The 14,320-nt window shown below is 41.8% G+C and overlaps 1 protein-coding gene across 1 annotated transcript in view; it reads right to left on the bottom strand.

Moving 5' to 3' along the window:
- Positions 1-8,602, bottom strand: part of LOC143316299 (guanylate cyclase soluble subunit beta-2-like) — a 53,944-nt gene extending 45,342 nt beyond the window's left edge. The window contains exons 1-2 of the mRNA XM_076724183.1: positions 8,564-8,602; positions 7,593-7,670 (exon numbers count right to left, since the gene is read on the bottom strand). Coding sequence (XP_076580298.1) covers positions 7,593-7,670; positions 8,564-8,602 — 117 coding nt within the window. The remainder of the gene's footprint in view (positions 1-7,592; positions 7,671-8,563) is intronic.
- Positions 8,603-14,320: the final 5,718 nt, after the last annotated feature.

Genomic DNA, 14,320 nt, shown 5'->3' with positions numbered 1-14,320 from the left:
TTTTCGTATGGGTTTTCCCATTGTATTTGGTTAGCTTTATGCTAAATGTGAAGCAAAAAGTGATTCACTAGTGTAACTGGAACTTTATTTGCCTGCTTAAGTGCAGAAATTATAGCTTAAAGCTGCAGACCAATAACAGTTGGACAAATTGTATTTTCTTTCATTTGTATGCGAACAGCAACAGAGACATGGACTGTGGAAAATATTTTATTACAGAACCAGTTTTATTGCATGAATTTTTGGAAACTATGAGCTAATATGGAGAAATATGTGAAATCGAAATTGTGTTAAAGATACATTCATTCATTCATCTTCTATACCCGCGTATCCCTTTCGGGCGGGGGGCTGGAGCCTATCGCAGCTGGCCATGGGCGATAGGCGGGGTACACCCTGAACAGGTCGCGGGCTGATTGTCACCAATTCACCTAATGAGCATGTTTTTGGTCTGTGGAAGGAAGCCGGAGTGCCCAGAGAGAACACACGCATGCACGGGAAGAACATGCAAACTTCATACAGAAAGGCCCTGCCCGACCCAGGGATCGAACCAGCGACCCCTGGGTACCTGCTGCGCCACTGTGCCGCCCTTAAAGATACATATGTTTGTAAAATTAAAGTCTGGCAGAAGCGAGAGAAGGAAACACATCACCTGTTGCCTGCTTCATTATTTCTCTGTCCTTTACAGGACAACATTATTATCTGTCCACTGGCCTCTCATCCGGGGCCTGTTACATTAACAAAAGCCTGACAAAGAAAGGGTTACAAAAAAGTGAAAAACACAAAGGCACTGTCTTTTCTTAAACTCATTTATTTGAGAAACAAAGGTTTAAACATTGAAAAAGCTACTGCAGGAAAAGGGCAGACATAAAATACTGCATGTGAAACATTCCTTAATGAGATATGGGATAACTGTAATCACCAGACATGAGGATGAACAAATCATTTATTGCCATATAAACAGCTACAAGAACAAACAAACAAACAAACAAACAAATAAATGAAGGAGTAAAAGAATAAATAAATAAGTAAATGCTTAAGACAGAGAGAAAGGGGGGGCAGGTGCCACGGAATGCATTTCATTCTAGCAGAGGCACGTCCAAACTATTCCCAAAAAGGGTCGTGTGGCTGCAGGTTTTTTCCTCCGACCGATCAAGAGCACGCAGTCTGACCAATCAGCTGTCTGAAGACTGGGATCAGGTGATGAAATGAGTCAAGTCTGTTGTGCTGCTGCTCGGCTCGAAAGAAAACCTTCAGCCACTCGGCCCTTTGTGGAATAGAACAAAATAAAAAACCAAAAAAACCCACTTCTGCTAACAATAGTCGTTGGGTTCCACTGATTGCATTTCCATTGGATTTGAGGTCAAAATCACTGCTTTTTAATGGTTTGTAAGTGTAGGACTAATGGTCGTTGTTACGTCCTAAGGTGGGTGCAATGGCTTGTTTTGTCCACTAGATGGAGACAAGTGACTACGGACACAACAGTTTATCTGTGTTGAAGTCTAGGACCCACTGCTAAAGAACAATGAGATACTCCTTTAACGCAGAGAGCTTTGACCTTTGTCCCTGTCTGTCCGTCCGTCCATGTCAGTGTGATCCATTAGTCCTGTGCTTTTTGTCATTGCAGCATATTTGAATAGAGCAGCCTATGAAACACTAATGCTGGACAGAGCAGAGTAGGTGTTGGATACATTCTATATGTAACCGGCAGGTTAGGTCTGCCCCACCACCGCTATATTCTAACAGTAACGTCCCCGCTTCTTCTTGTCACGCACCTGCAGCGAGGCTCCTAATCAGCACCATTACCGGGACATAAGGCGCGCCAGCCGATATCTCTCTCTCTCTCTCTCTCTCTCTCTCTCTCTCTCCCTCTCCCTCCCTCCCTCCCTCCTGCTGCTGCTTCCGTGTGGTGCTGTTACGCTTTGTTACGGCCACCGACGTTCCTCCCCACTTTTTTTTTGGTCTAACCCGCCGTGCATCTGAGGAGAAGTGTGTGCGGAGCAGGTGGAGCGGACCTCAGCGTGGGATTGGCTCGTTCCGCAAGTGTGATCTCCCTTCGCCTCCCACCTCCCACCTTCGGCTGTCCGCTCGCGGGATTGGTGCAGAGTCGGACCCGTTCACCAATCACCAGGCGCCAATCGGGGATGGGATGCTGAAAGGCTCGAGTGGACCGGCACTCGCGGCGGCTGAGGAGCAGCGCGCCAGACATTTGTTGTGTGTGGTCATAAATTGTGAAGAGGCATTTTTTTGTAGTTAGTGAAGGACTGGGCCAGGGCCAGCTTCAAAATTCTGTGATACTAGTGATACCGCGGTAGCGAAGTTGTGATAGCGTGCACTAGGAAGAAGGGGTGCTGATCTGCTGTTTTTGTTCCTTTTTAGTTAAGCAGAGAGGGTTTTATTTCGGGTGGTTTCTTTTGTTTGACAAAGTGAGATAATCCCAGAGAGTCCTCTTTTGGTTTTGATTGTTTTTTGATTTATCAGCACTCGTAGGCCCTTTTCCTTTAGAGTTGCCTCTGGTGTTTTTTGTTTGTACATATCATTTACCTTACCTTTGAAATAAATAACTTTGTTTAACCAATTACAACTGGTTTATGTTGCTTCCCTTTTCCCACTACAAGCTAGGGGTTGTAACACGCTTCAAAAAAGACAACGATGACGCTGTCCGTGTTTGTGTCCACGGCCGGTCAACTTGAGCGTTGATCGGGTGTTGTACAGCCAAGGTAATTTTACTATTGTTGTAGTGTTTCAGTGAGCAACGCACAGACAGCAAGATTGTCCAACCTGTGTTTGTGTCTTTGCAGCAGTGACTGCCACTGCTGCTTTGTGCTTGTTGAAACTCACTTGAGTTTTTAATTTCTTTTATTGGGTTTAAGTGCAAGGTTTTATTCAATGATTTTAGTCTATTTATCTTTGATTATGTATGGGTTTTTTTGTATATTCTTAATTCGTTTTACATTTTACCAAAGATTGTAGCTTGTTTTAGGGTTGTGAGGCTTGTTTTTGTGTAACTACATTTTAAAACTGGCTGATTCATACAGAGGTGGCCTTGTGCTTTACCGTGTAAAACAGGGGTGTCAAACTCATTTCACATCGTGGGCCACATATGGCCTCGGTAGATGTCAAGTGGGCCGGACCATTAAAATTATACCATACATGCTATAAATAACCAAAATATCATGTCTTTCATTTGTTTTGGTGTAAAGAAGCACAAGAACATTAGGAAAATGATGAAATTTAATGAACATTCCTTTTACAAAACATTTCATTTCATGGACAAATGTGCAATTTACTTTTATCATTCACATATATGCATTGCAACTGATCCCAATGATTCTACAAAGGCACAAAACTTTAACAATAAATTGGTATCGAAAAATATAGTAATGCACTTTAAGATTAAATGAGATTTATAAAGAAAGGAATTTTTAAACCATTTGCACATGTGCCTATAAAATCTATATTTAATCCCTGCCTACACCTTACAAACTAAGGAGAGTGCTATAGTATTCCTCGTCAGGCTAATATTGGCAAAAGCGTGTCGCTTCTCGGGACATACAAGTTCAGCTGCCTTCAACATGCATCGTTTAACAAAGTCACCGTCGGAATACGGCTTTGATGCTAATTCTATTTCGCTAGCAATTAGATAGCTGGCTTTTACTGCTGCTTCACTGACTTCTCGGCTCTGGGTGAAAGTTGACTGCTGTTTCCTCAGACCCGCCAGCAATTCGTCGACCTTGTCTCTTCTCAGTTGTCCTTGCAAGCCGTCATATTTTTCGCTGTGATGAGTCTCGTAGTGGCGTCGAATATTATATTCCTTCAATACCGAAACTTGTTGAAAACGCACCAAGCACAAAGGTTTCCCACGCATCTCTGTAAAAAAATATGACGTGGTCCATTTTTCATTGAAAATTCTACACTCCTTATCTACTTTTCTCCGTTTGGATAATGACATTTTGGCTAATGAGGGTGTTGGTAGAGACCAGAGACCGCTGTTGAAAAAAAACACCGCTGTTTTCTTCTACGCTGATCAAAACAGCACCACTCTGCCCCCTAGTGGACAATCCGTGAATTGCACCTCATTAAAAATATGAATTCCATGTCGTTTGTGCATTTTTTCCACTTTTAAATTATCCTGCGGGCCTGATCGAACCTCCTTGGGGGCCGGTTCCGGCCCGCGGGCCGTATGTTTGACACCCCTGGTGTAAAAGGTGTGTGATTTTACTTATTTATTCCCGTGTGTTCTTTTATATGCTCCGGATGTCCTCTGTCCTCGGCTGTCTCGTCCACCCACCCTCCCTCGTCTCCCCAGCCTCCTGTCTGACCCTGCAGCTGGATCTGGACCTGGAACCGAACCTAAAGGTAGTCTTATTCCCATTTGACCTTTGACCTTAACCTGCCTCTGATTCGCCACCTCCTCTCATGTTGCCTCATCCTAACCGCTCTGTCTGTGTCTGTCTGTCTGTCTGTCGTCGCCCCCTCTGGTAGCCACTGAGGGGACCTGCACAGACCACACTCAGGATTTGGCTGTGAAGATGCGCTACGCCTGAGAGTTCAGCTGGAGCGAGAGGAACGAGAAAAGAAGATGATTCTCCGAGACGGAACTGACAACCAATCTGTGTAGATTTCTGATCTTTGTATAGTCTATATACATTTAACCTCCCCACCCCCAACAGAAGAAAAAACAAAAACAAACAAAAGTAAAAAATAGAAAAAAAAAACAATAGAAAAAAAAAAACCTCCACATGGACTCTGCCTTGACGTGGTGTGGAGGCTTGTATGTCTCAGTGATCATAGGCACTCTCCAGATTGGCTCTGCCCAGCAGAGTTTACTCTTGTTTGGTAAGGCAGGAGTAAGCTGTGCAGAGCCGATCTGGAGAGTCCCTATGATCACTGAGACCAGACTAAAGAGTCCACAACTTACACAATGTTGAATACATAAAAGAGGGAGGAGAAGAAAAAGAAAAACAAGTCAGGTTTATTTGTATAGCCCAAAATCACAATTTACGTCACCCCAATGGGCTTTACAGTCTGTACAAAATGTGACATCCTCTGTCCTTCGACCCAGCAAGCCTGAAGTGGTATTGCATCTAGATTTATAGCTTATGTTCACTGTTCATTGGAAATTGTTCGTCAAACCGTTCACAATTACAGTTGTGTTCATAACACTCTTAGAAAAAACATGTTGTTGTTGACGTGTTCTTTTGCAGTGATTAGTGTGTGTTCTTAATCAATTTAGAAAGTTGTTATGTTGAGATTTGTCACAGTTTGTTGTTTGCTTGTACCTAAGCCTGAAGTGGTATTTCATCTAGATTTTATTACTTTGAAATCACAATATCATTTTAATAGTTCATTTAACTTTCATGAAAAACATTGTGACTTTGAATAAATACGATTCATACAGTTATCACTCATTATTGTTCAATTACACATACAGAGAGGGAGGGAGAAATAGGGAGATACAGACAGACAGAGAGAGAGAATGACAGAGAGACGCTCAGTCGCAAAAGCAGGATCGGCCAAAAGACTGAGGCTGTAGTTTGGACTGTTGACCAGTAGATGGAGACAAATGATAAGGCTTGGCAGCTGGGACAGACTCAGCGAGTCCTCTGGAGCCAGCTCAAAGAGACCCACCCTTTTTCGTGTTTCTTTTATTTCCTCACCTGTCAAATCTTTTTATTCTCTGTTGTTTTGATTTCCAATGTTATTTCATTACTTGGTGTGTGCTTCGATTTTGAACCTTTACTGTTATTGTCTTTATCACTTTGTTTACTTTTTAATTACATTGATCTCCTAATACAAATAATAATAATAATAATAATAATAATAATAATAATAATAATAATAATAATACACCATGTCTAGCACACATATGCTGTCTAGCAGTTTAGTTTATTCACAAACAACAACAATAAAAACATGCATTCATCAATAAACAATTTACTCTTACCTACTGTTTCACCTACCCTGGATCCTTTGTCGTCCCTGTGTGAGCAGGGACCTGCTCCAGTGTGCATAAGCACCTGCACTCACACCTACACAAACAAAAACACACATCAACAACACATCAATGGCCTGAAACGTGCACCCCCTAATTCGGGGGTGCTGAACACGCCTGTCTTGGTCCCATGTCCCATGTTGGCTAAGAGGGTGCGTGATCAACAAGTGATGCTGTGTAGGGTGGGCTAAAACTTTCCAGGAGTTGAAAGATGGAAAGGTAAGATGCGGCCCCATCAGTTCTTCAAAAAGTCGACATTTTAAGCATATTCTGTGTGTCTTAATGCATTTTTATGTGAATTTAGACATTTCAGGCATTTCAACCTGTTGACACACTCACACACCACACAAAAATTAGCAGGATAACAGCCACCAAGTTGCGCCGCTATTTATTGAAACAGTGGAACAAGCAGGGGAATTAGTGATGTGTCGGTCAGACATTTAGGGTTACAAAACATCATAGGCCACCGCCCAACGCATCTGAAGAGGGTGTGTATAAAAACCAACACACAAGAGGAAAGGGAGCAAGAAGCATCCAGAGCAATTGCCTCCCAGAACTTATTTGCCAGAGAGGGCAGAGTTTGGGACTTCTCAGAGCTCGAGGAGTATTGCAAAGATCCAGCTTCTTGTGTCAGCCTATGCCTTCGCCTTCAGAGTCGAGGATTCATAGTCACCAACACTCCTCAAATGTGCCCGACAGTTCAGCCAACTGAGAGGTATGCTGATCTTATTACCACTGCACTGTGACTTGCACTGATGTAGTGACTAATACAGCTCTTCTACACTGTGTTACCTCAGTGACTTTTGCAACAGGTCTCAAAAGAAGGATGTCCTTACTGCTGTACAGAGGGATATTGCTTATATCCACCAAAAACTAATCAGCGGCGATTACATCCCCAACACTGCAGTCACATCTTTCAGACACTACTGTGAGGTTATCCTGCTGTTGGAGCACCAACTGACAGGGAAAGAAGTTCATTATTTTTTCTTTGTTTCTCTGAAGTTTTTGGAATGCTACTTCAACAACATCAGGCTGTTTTCCCCCAGCAAGATGGAGACAAGACGGACCAGGGCAAGTTCTTCCTTAGAGAAGGTGGGGTCCCATTGTCCAAACCTGCATCAGATTTACAATGGCTGAAGTCGAAGTGAGTAATCTATGACTACATCAAAAGCATGCTCTATGAATCTTTCAAGGCTTTGATTTGACTCATAGCAATTAAACAGACGAGAACACATTGCAGCTGTTTTTGTTTCATTCGTTGTGTTGAACTGCTGTCGAATTGGTCTACACACACCCGCATCCCTGCAGGACTGGGATGCTTATTGCAGGGCCTTCCCTGTAACACTGACTGGTGACCTTTAAAAGACCAATGTACAAAGGCTGGTTTTCTACACTACCGGCCTTACTACCACAAGTGGAGGGATCTCCAATTTAGGCAGCGGAGTCAATACATACTATATATATATATACACATACTATACAAATAGAGTATATATATATATATATATATATGTGTGTGTGTGTGTGTGTGTGTGTGTGTATATATATATATATATATATATATATGGAGTACAAAAAGGTGAGTAGCATATATGCTACTCACCTTTTTGTACTCCATCATACAGCTCATTCCATTGACAGGAAAGGCAACCCCCCTCAAGCAGCCCGAATACGGAAGACACTGGACAAGGAGACAGTCTGGACATCAAACAGACCCACTGTTGATGACGTTGTGAAGGCCGGGGTTCTCCCTCAACAGCAAATTGAGGACAACAATCTCCTCATGAGCTCAGTCACTAAGCAGAATTGGAAGGGCTTGGCCTTTAAGGATTTTGGAGAGGAAAAAGGCAAAGGTACATGCACACATGACTTGCAATCCAATCCCCAATTTTAAGTGAGTGATTACTTCTATGTGCATATGTTGAGTCGGAGCTCCCAATTATTAAATGTTCATTTATTATTTTGTGTTTATGATGGGCAAACTTAATGTTATGTTATGTTTATTGAGTGTTTGAGTTGATTGAGGACTGATTGATTGCAGCTGTCTGATATCCATTGTGGGCGTGTTTAATAAAAGTCTTGCACCCGCAGCTGAGTTCAGATGTGTGTAGGTGACCTGGGAAACAGCAGAGCGTCTCCGATTCATTTTTCCTTGTATACGGTGCTTCTTTCTCTGACTTCTGGGTTCACAATGCTGTACCGCTGTTTAGCCCTACTCGGTCAACAGGTTATGGGCCCAGAGTAATCCAGAGACAGTTTAGCATGTTTCCACCGTGTGTGATGATTAGATGCTGTTAGCACCATGAGCAGAAGAATCGCAGACACAAGCCACTGGTCTCCGCTCCTATTTGACGGAGATGAAAAGAATTACGAACTATGGGAGAAGAAATTTTTGGGCCATCTTCGTCGGCAGGGCCTGAAAAACACTGACACCAACAAATGACACCGACACGGAAGACGCAGAGGAGCTCCTAGTGGATGCAGCCAAGAATGCCGAGGCTTTGATGACAAAAGTCTATCGCTGGTAACGTGAGAGACAGCAGAAATGTGAAAGACATCACAGGTAAAAATTACCTGTGATGTCTCTCCGGAGCTGCCGGCGTTGCCCTCCATGTTTGCCTCCAGGGCATGCGCATGTGCAGTTGGAAGAGTCGCGGATCGATTACTTCCCCCTTTTTTTTTTTTCTTTTTCTTTATAAATGATCGATTACTTTCCCCTGCGACTTGACTGTGACCTCAGTGACGGCATTTCAGCACTTTTGGACTCCTACCCGAATTCGTTGTCTTTTTTTTTTTAATCTTTATTTAGAAATCCAAATTATTACAGTACAATATAACACAGTATAATAACAACCGCCAGGGGGTTACAAACGTTCAAAGGCACGTGCTGCACTGGGCCACTCTGACCACGTCATGGTACACCTGATTCCTGTGTACAGGCAGAAACTAAAGCTCTGCAAACCTGTAGTGAGGACATCAAGGAAGTGGACCAGCGAGGCTGTGGAGGATCTCCAGGCGTGTTTGGACTCTACTGACTGGGATGTGTTCAGGACTGCTACCAACAGTCTGGACGAGTACACGGAGACTGTGACGTCCTACATCAGCTTCTTTGAGGACTGCTGTGTTCCATCACGCACCAGGGTGAGTTACAACAATGACAAACCCTGGTTCACAGCCCAACTCAGGCAGCTAAGGTTGGCAAAGGAAGAGGCCTTCAGGAGTGGGGACAAAGACAGATACAAAGAGTCGAAGTACAAGTTTAGCAAGGCAGTGAAAGAGGCTAAACGGCTGTACTCTGAGGAGCTCCAACACCAGTTCTCAGCTAACGACTCTGCGTCTGTCTGGAAAGGGCTCAGGCAGATCACTAACTACAAGCCTAAAGCCCCCCACTCCATCAACGATCGACGCCTAGCCAACGACCTGAACCAGTTCTACTGCCACTTTGAAAGACAAAGGGACAGTCCAGCAACCATCCCCCACGACACCTCTGAACAGCTCCAGCTCCAGTCACCTCCACCAATGCCCACCTTAAAGGCCCCCCCCACCCCCTCCCCCCCCACCTCAGTGACGACTCTTTCCATCCACTGCAGGGATGTCAACAGACTCTTCAGGAGACAGAACCCCCGGAAAGCAGCTGGGCCGGATTCTGTCTCCCCATCTGCCTTGAAGCACTGCGCTGATCAGCTGTCTCCAGTGTTCACAGACATTTTTAACACCTCATTGGAGACATGTCACGTGCCAGCCTGCTTCAAGTCTTCAACCATCATCCCTGTTCCCAAGAAGCCAAGGACCACAGGACTTAATGACTTCAGACCCGTTGCCCTGACCTCTGTGGTCATGAAGTCCTTTGAGCGCCTTGTGCTCTCACACCTCAGAGACATCACTGACCCTCTCTGGACCCCCGGCAGACTGCAGCGTGTCATTCGGTCTGCAGAGAAGGTGATTGGCTGCAATCTCCCATCTCTTCAGGACCTGTACGCCTCCAGGACCCTGAGGCGTGCAGAAAAGATTGTGGCTGATCCCTCTCACCTTGGACACAAACTCTTTGAGTCACTCCCCTCTGGCAGGAGGCTGCGGTCCATCAGGACCAAAACCTCACGCCACAAGAACAGTTTTTTCCCGTCTGCTGTCAGCCTTACCAACAAGGCCCGGAACCCCCCCCGACACTCTTCACATTCCACCTCGGACTCATTTTGTCACATTGATATAAATACAACTCTATGCGTTACATTAACGCTCAACTTGGACTTCTTTCTGAAAAACAGACTGTGTTTCCGGAAAATAGCGAACAACAAAAAACAGACTTGTGTATATATATTTAAATTGTTATATTTTATGCTCTTATTTTAGTAGATGTGTCATGCACCAATTTCACCAGAACAAATTCCTCGTATGTGTAAAAGCGTACTTGGCAATAAAGCTTTTTCTGATTCTGATTCAATACTTCAAAGTCTCATACTACACAAATACATTAAAAAGAGCACATACATCAAAAGTCTTAATGGCTTTCATGTTAGTGGAGTGTTGAATAGTTTTAATATGTTGCTTGGCCTCATTAACGAAGATAGAAAGGAGATGTTTTTGATTAGTATATCGACATTTGTGGATATGCCATTTGGTTAAATATATAATAAGATTAATGATATAAAATTGTTTTTTATTTTTTTTTCACAGATGGATATTTAGTGAAACCAAACAATACATGTTCAAAGCAAAGGGAAAAATGTGGTTCAATACAAGTAAAAATCAAGTTACAAATATCTTCCCATAATTTGGTGGAGAAGGGGCAAGACCAAAATAAATGAAATATATCTTCAGGGTGGCCTTCACAGAAAGAGCAGTTTATATCTCTATCTTTGTTGAATCGTTGTAAACAAACTTTAGACGGGTAAAATCTGTGAATTATTTTGAAAGATACTTCTTTTACTTTATTATTTAACATATATCTAGCAAAGTCTATGTTGGCAAAGTCCAAATCTTTTTCCAGTCAAGGTTATTAATAAAGGCGTTCCAATAAGCTACCACATATGGAACTGATACAACATCTTTCTGAAATAATGAGCGTATACGACGATTACAGTTACGTGTTGAAGAGAAACAGATTTGACCAATTTCAAGTTTGGTTGGATCAGTGGGTAATAATGTTGGATTCTGTCCTGCTGTACTTTTAAATAGCATAATTACTCCATCAGGGATTGCATTTATAATAATTTTAAATTCTTTAATAGGGAATATGATACTATATTTTAAGATATATTCTTGATATGTTAATGACCCATCTGGATTAAACAACTGATGAACCAAGAGTATGCTATGAGTAAACCAAAAAGGGTAAAATAAGGATTTGTTTCTATATGTGATGTCTTTTGTTATGGCTGTGTTCTGGCTGCTCTGATTTTGCCTCTGTTTCTCTCCAGGGCTGGAACGTGGCGGGGGCGGGGTCGGTCTCCTCTGAGGTGAGCGGCGGCTGGACACACCTGTCACCAATCTGGGCTCATCAAGACTGCCTTTTAAGCTGGCTTCCCCCACACTCCTGTGCCAGATTATTCTAGCACTTATCGCCTGTGTCTCGCCACAGACAAGATCTCCTCGTCCCTGCCACGTTCCTCCAGATCGCTAGCTGTCTCGCTGCCTTCTGTGTGTTTTTATGTAAGTCTTTTTGGTGCCGGCCTGAGAGCCCTTTTCTCCCCTAGACGGTGATCTTTTGTTCTTGTACCAGCGGTGACTGAGTTCCCCTCCGGTGGAGGCGTTTTTTGTTCTGTCTGCCTGAGTGCATTATCCCCCCTGTGGAGTTTTTTTTATTCCCTTACTGTTTGGCTGTTGAGTTTCCTCCAGCATTGGTTTGTGGTTATCTTCTGCCTGAGCTGCATTTTCCCGTTTTGGAGATTTGTGTTGTACTTTTCGTTCAATAAACTGTGTGCGTGATTCCTCTCTGCATCTTGGGTCCTCGCCTTCCTTGCCGGCCTTAACAGTCTTTATTGTTCCATATGTAGTATTTATGTGGAGAAAAATTATGTTTGTAGATCAATGACCAAGAGAGAAGCATCTGTTTATGAAAGTGGGATAGTTTTGAGGGGATTTTTTCAACATTATAATTGTAAGCACTTGGTTCTTTGTTGGAAGCCCAAGAACAGTCCGAAGCAATCTTCAGTTCACAGTCAAAGTATTTATTGAGGTCACATATAAAGTAATACGGCGCTGGTCTCAGAAAGTCAGAGTTCCCTGAGGATCTCAGCCAAAATGAGCCCAGTTGTCATACAAAAGTTCACATTTATCATGTTGGGTTTGACCAACCCAGTACAATAATCAGATATACGTTACAGAATATAATTGGTCAAGGCGTGAATGCCAGATCTAAATGCAATAGACATCACAAAAAGAGAAGAGGAGACGAGACTGTCAACAACCAGTGTGCCACCTGCCTTTTTGTTATGAGAAGTGGCTCTCACCAGCCATGTTATCCTTACAGCTCTAGGCTATGAAGGACATCCATGTAGGCTAAAGATCAGAGCATGAGAACACATGAAATGACCAAAAAGGGCCTGATCATTACAATTCCCCCTTTTGACATGATTCTATCATGTCAACAAAAATGATGGAGTAAATGTTGAGACAAAGGAATATAACCATGGAAGTCGATTAACACATGAAATGTATTATTCAAACACATGAAAAAATTTTAAACTTGAAAAATAAATGAAAGAACAAAAAAACAAAAAAACATATGAATAATATTGAATATGCTGTAATTTTAAAAATAAAATAACAAAAAACGCATAATATTGAATGTAATTTCAACCTTGAAAGATAAATGAAGAAACAAAAACATGAATCATATTGAATGAAATTTTAAACTTGAATAATAACATTTGAAATTTGAAAAATAACTGCAGAACCATGAAATGTAATGTTAAAAATGAAATAATAAAACATGAATAATATTGAATGTAATCTTAAGAATGAAGAAACAAAAAATATGAATAATGTCATGTAATTATTGAATAAAATTTGAAACTTGAATAATAAGTGAAGAACCATGAAATGTAATTTTAAAAATGAAATAATAAAAAAAACATGAATAACCATGAAATGTAATTTTAATTTCATGATGTCTTGATCAAACAGGTCTAGTGCAACGTGAGTAATTGTGAGTCCATGACATAGAAGTCAATGCAAAGCAGCATGGAAGAGGCCTACTTTATGCCAGCGTCGCTCCAACTTAGGGCTGTCCCGAACTGCCATGAGTGGGTCCCAGATAGTCTGTGCCGACTCGCACCACAGTGAAACGGGAAGAACCAGAATGACCGCAGTAGACATCCGGTGTAGGACAGACATACTTTTTCACCTGAGCCGTCAGGTGTCGGTAACAGCAGAGGAGTGGCGCCTTGTGATGGCTATGTAACCCAAGCAAATGGGTGAGGCCAGCTGCTGGACTCCGATCCAACACACGTTGCACTAGTAAGAAAATAGAGAAACATATAATGATTAAAAATAGTTTTGACTGTGACTGTGATAGGTTATATGTGTAAATGTGATAAATGTTAAAATATAAAATTAAAATGTAAAAGGAGATTACATGGTAATTTAAGGGTGTTTGTGTTTGGCAGCCTATATATGAGCACTTATGTGTAAGCTGTTCTTCATTGCATTAACAGGCAGCAAGCGATTCTTCATTGCACCAGCATGTGGAAATAATAAAATGTGGAAATAATAAACATATCAAAGTGAATGTAATACTGAAATAGCTCAACCTTCAAAACAGTAAAATAAGCAACAAATTGAACCTTTCAAAATGGTAAAATATGAACTTTAAAATGATAAAATAGTAATTGTTGACTATTAAAAAGAGAAATAATGAGATAATGAAATAATCAAAACATCACAAAATGCACAATAAAAATAGGAAAAATGATCAAATAAGTGAAATTGTTGAACAAGTACATAAACATTACTTTCATCATCAAAAGCATCAATTGATCAATTGTAATATTGGAAAAAATGTTTTTTTTTTTCAAAGGAGATTTTGACTGCACCTCTCAATTTGCTCATTGATTATTGTTCATCAAGGATTACCAGCATGAAGGAGTTTACCACGCTTCTACGTGTATGTGGAAATTATATGTAAGACTGTGTTAACCATTAGCCAGTCACATGTGTATACAGGATCTCAAATGTACAAGCATTGAACGTCATCATTTACATCCATGTCGAGGTCCGCTTCAGCTTCAACTTCTCCCTGTGGAAGCTCAAAGAGCATAGAACCTGGTTCACCAGAATATTGTACTAATTGATAATGAGGCGGTGGTGGGAATTTGTCATTAATGGCAGTTG

This window comes from Chaetodon auriga, chromosome 23 (assembly GCF_051107435.1).
Source record: "Chaetodon auriga isolate fChaAug3 chromosome 23, fChaAug3.hap1, whole genome shotgun sequence".
Taxonomy (NCBI): Eukaryota; Metazoa; Chordata; class Actinopteri; order Chaetodontiformes; family Chaetodontidae; genus Chaetodon; species Chaetodon auriga.
This window is presented reverse-complemented; position numbering and strand designations above follow the sequence as displayed.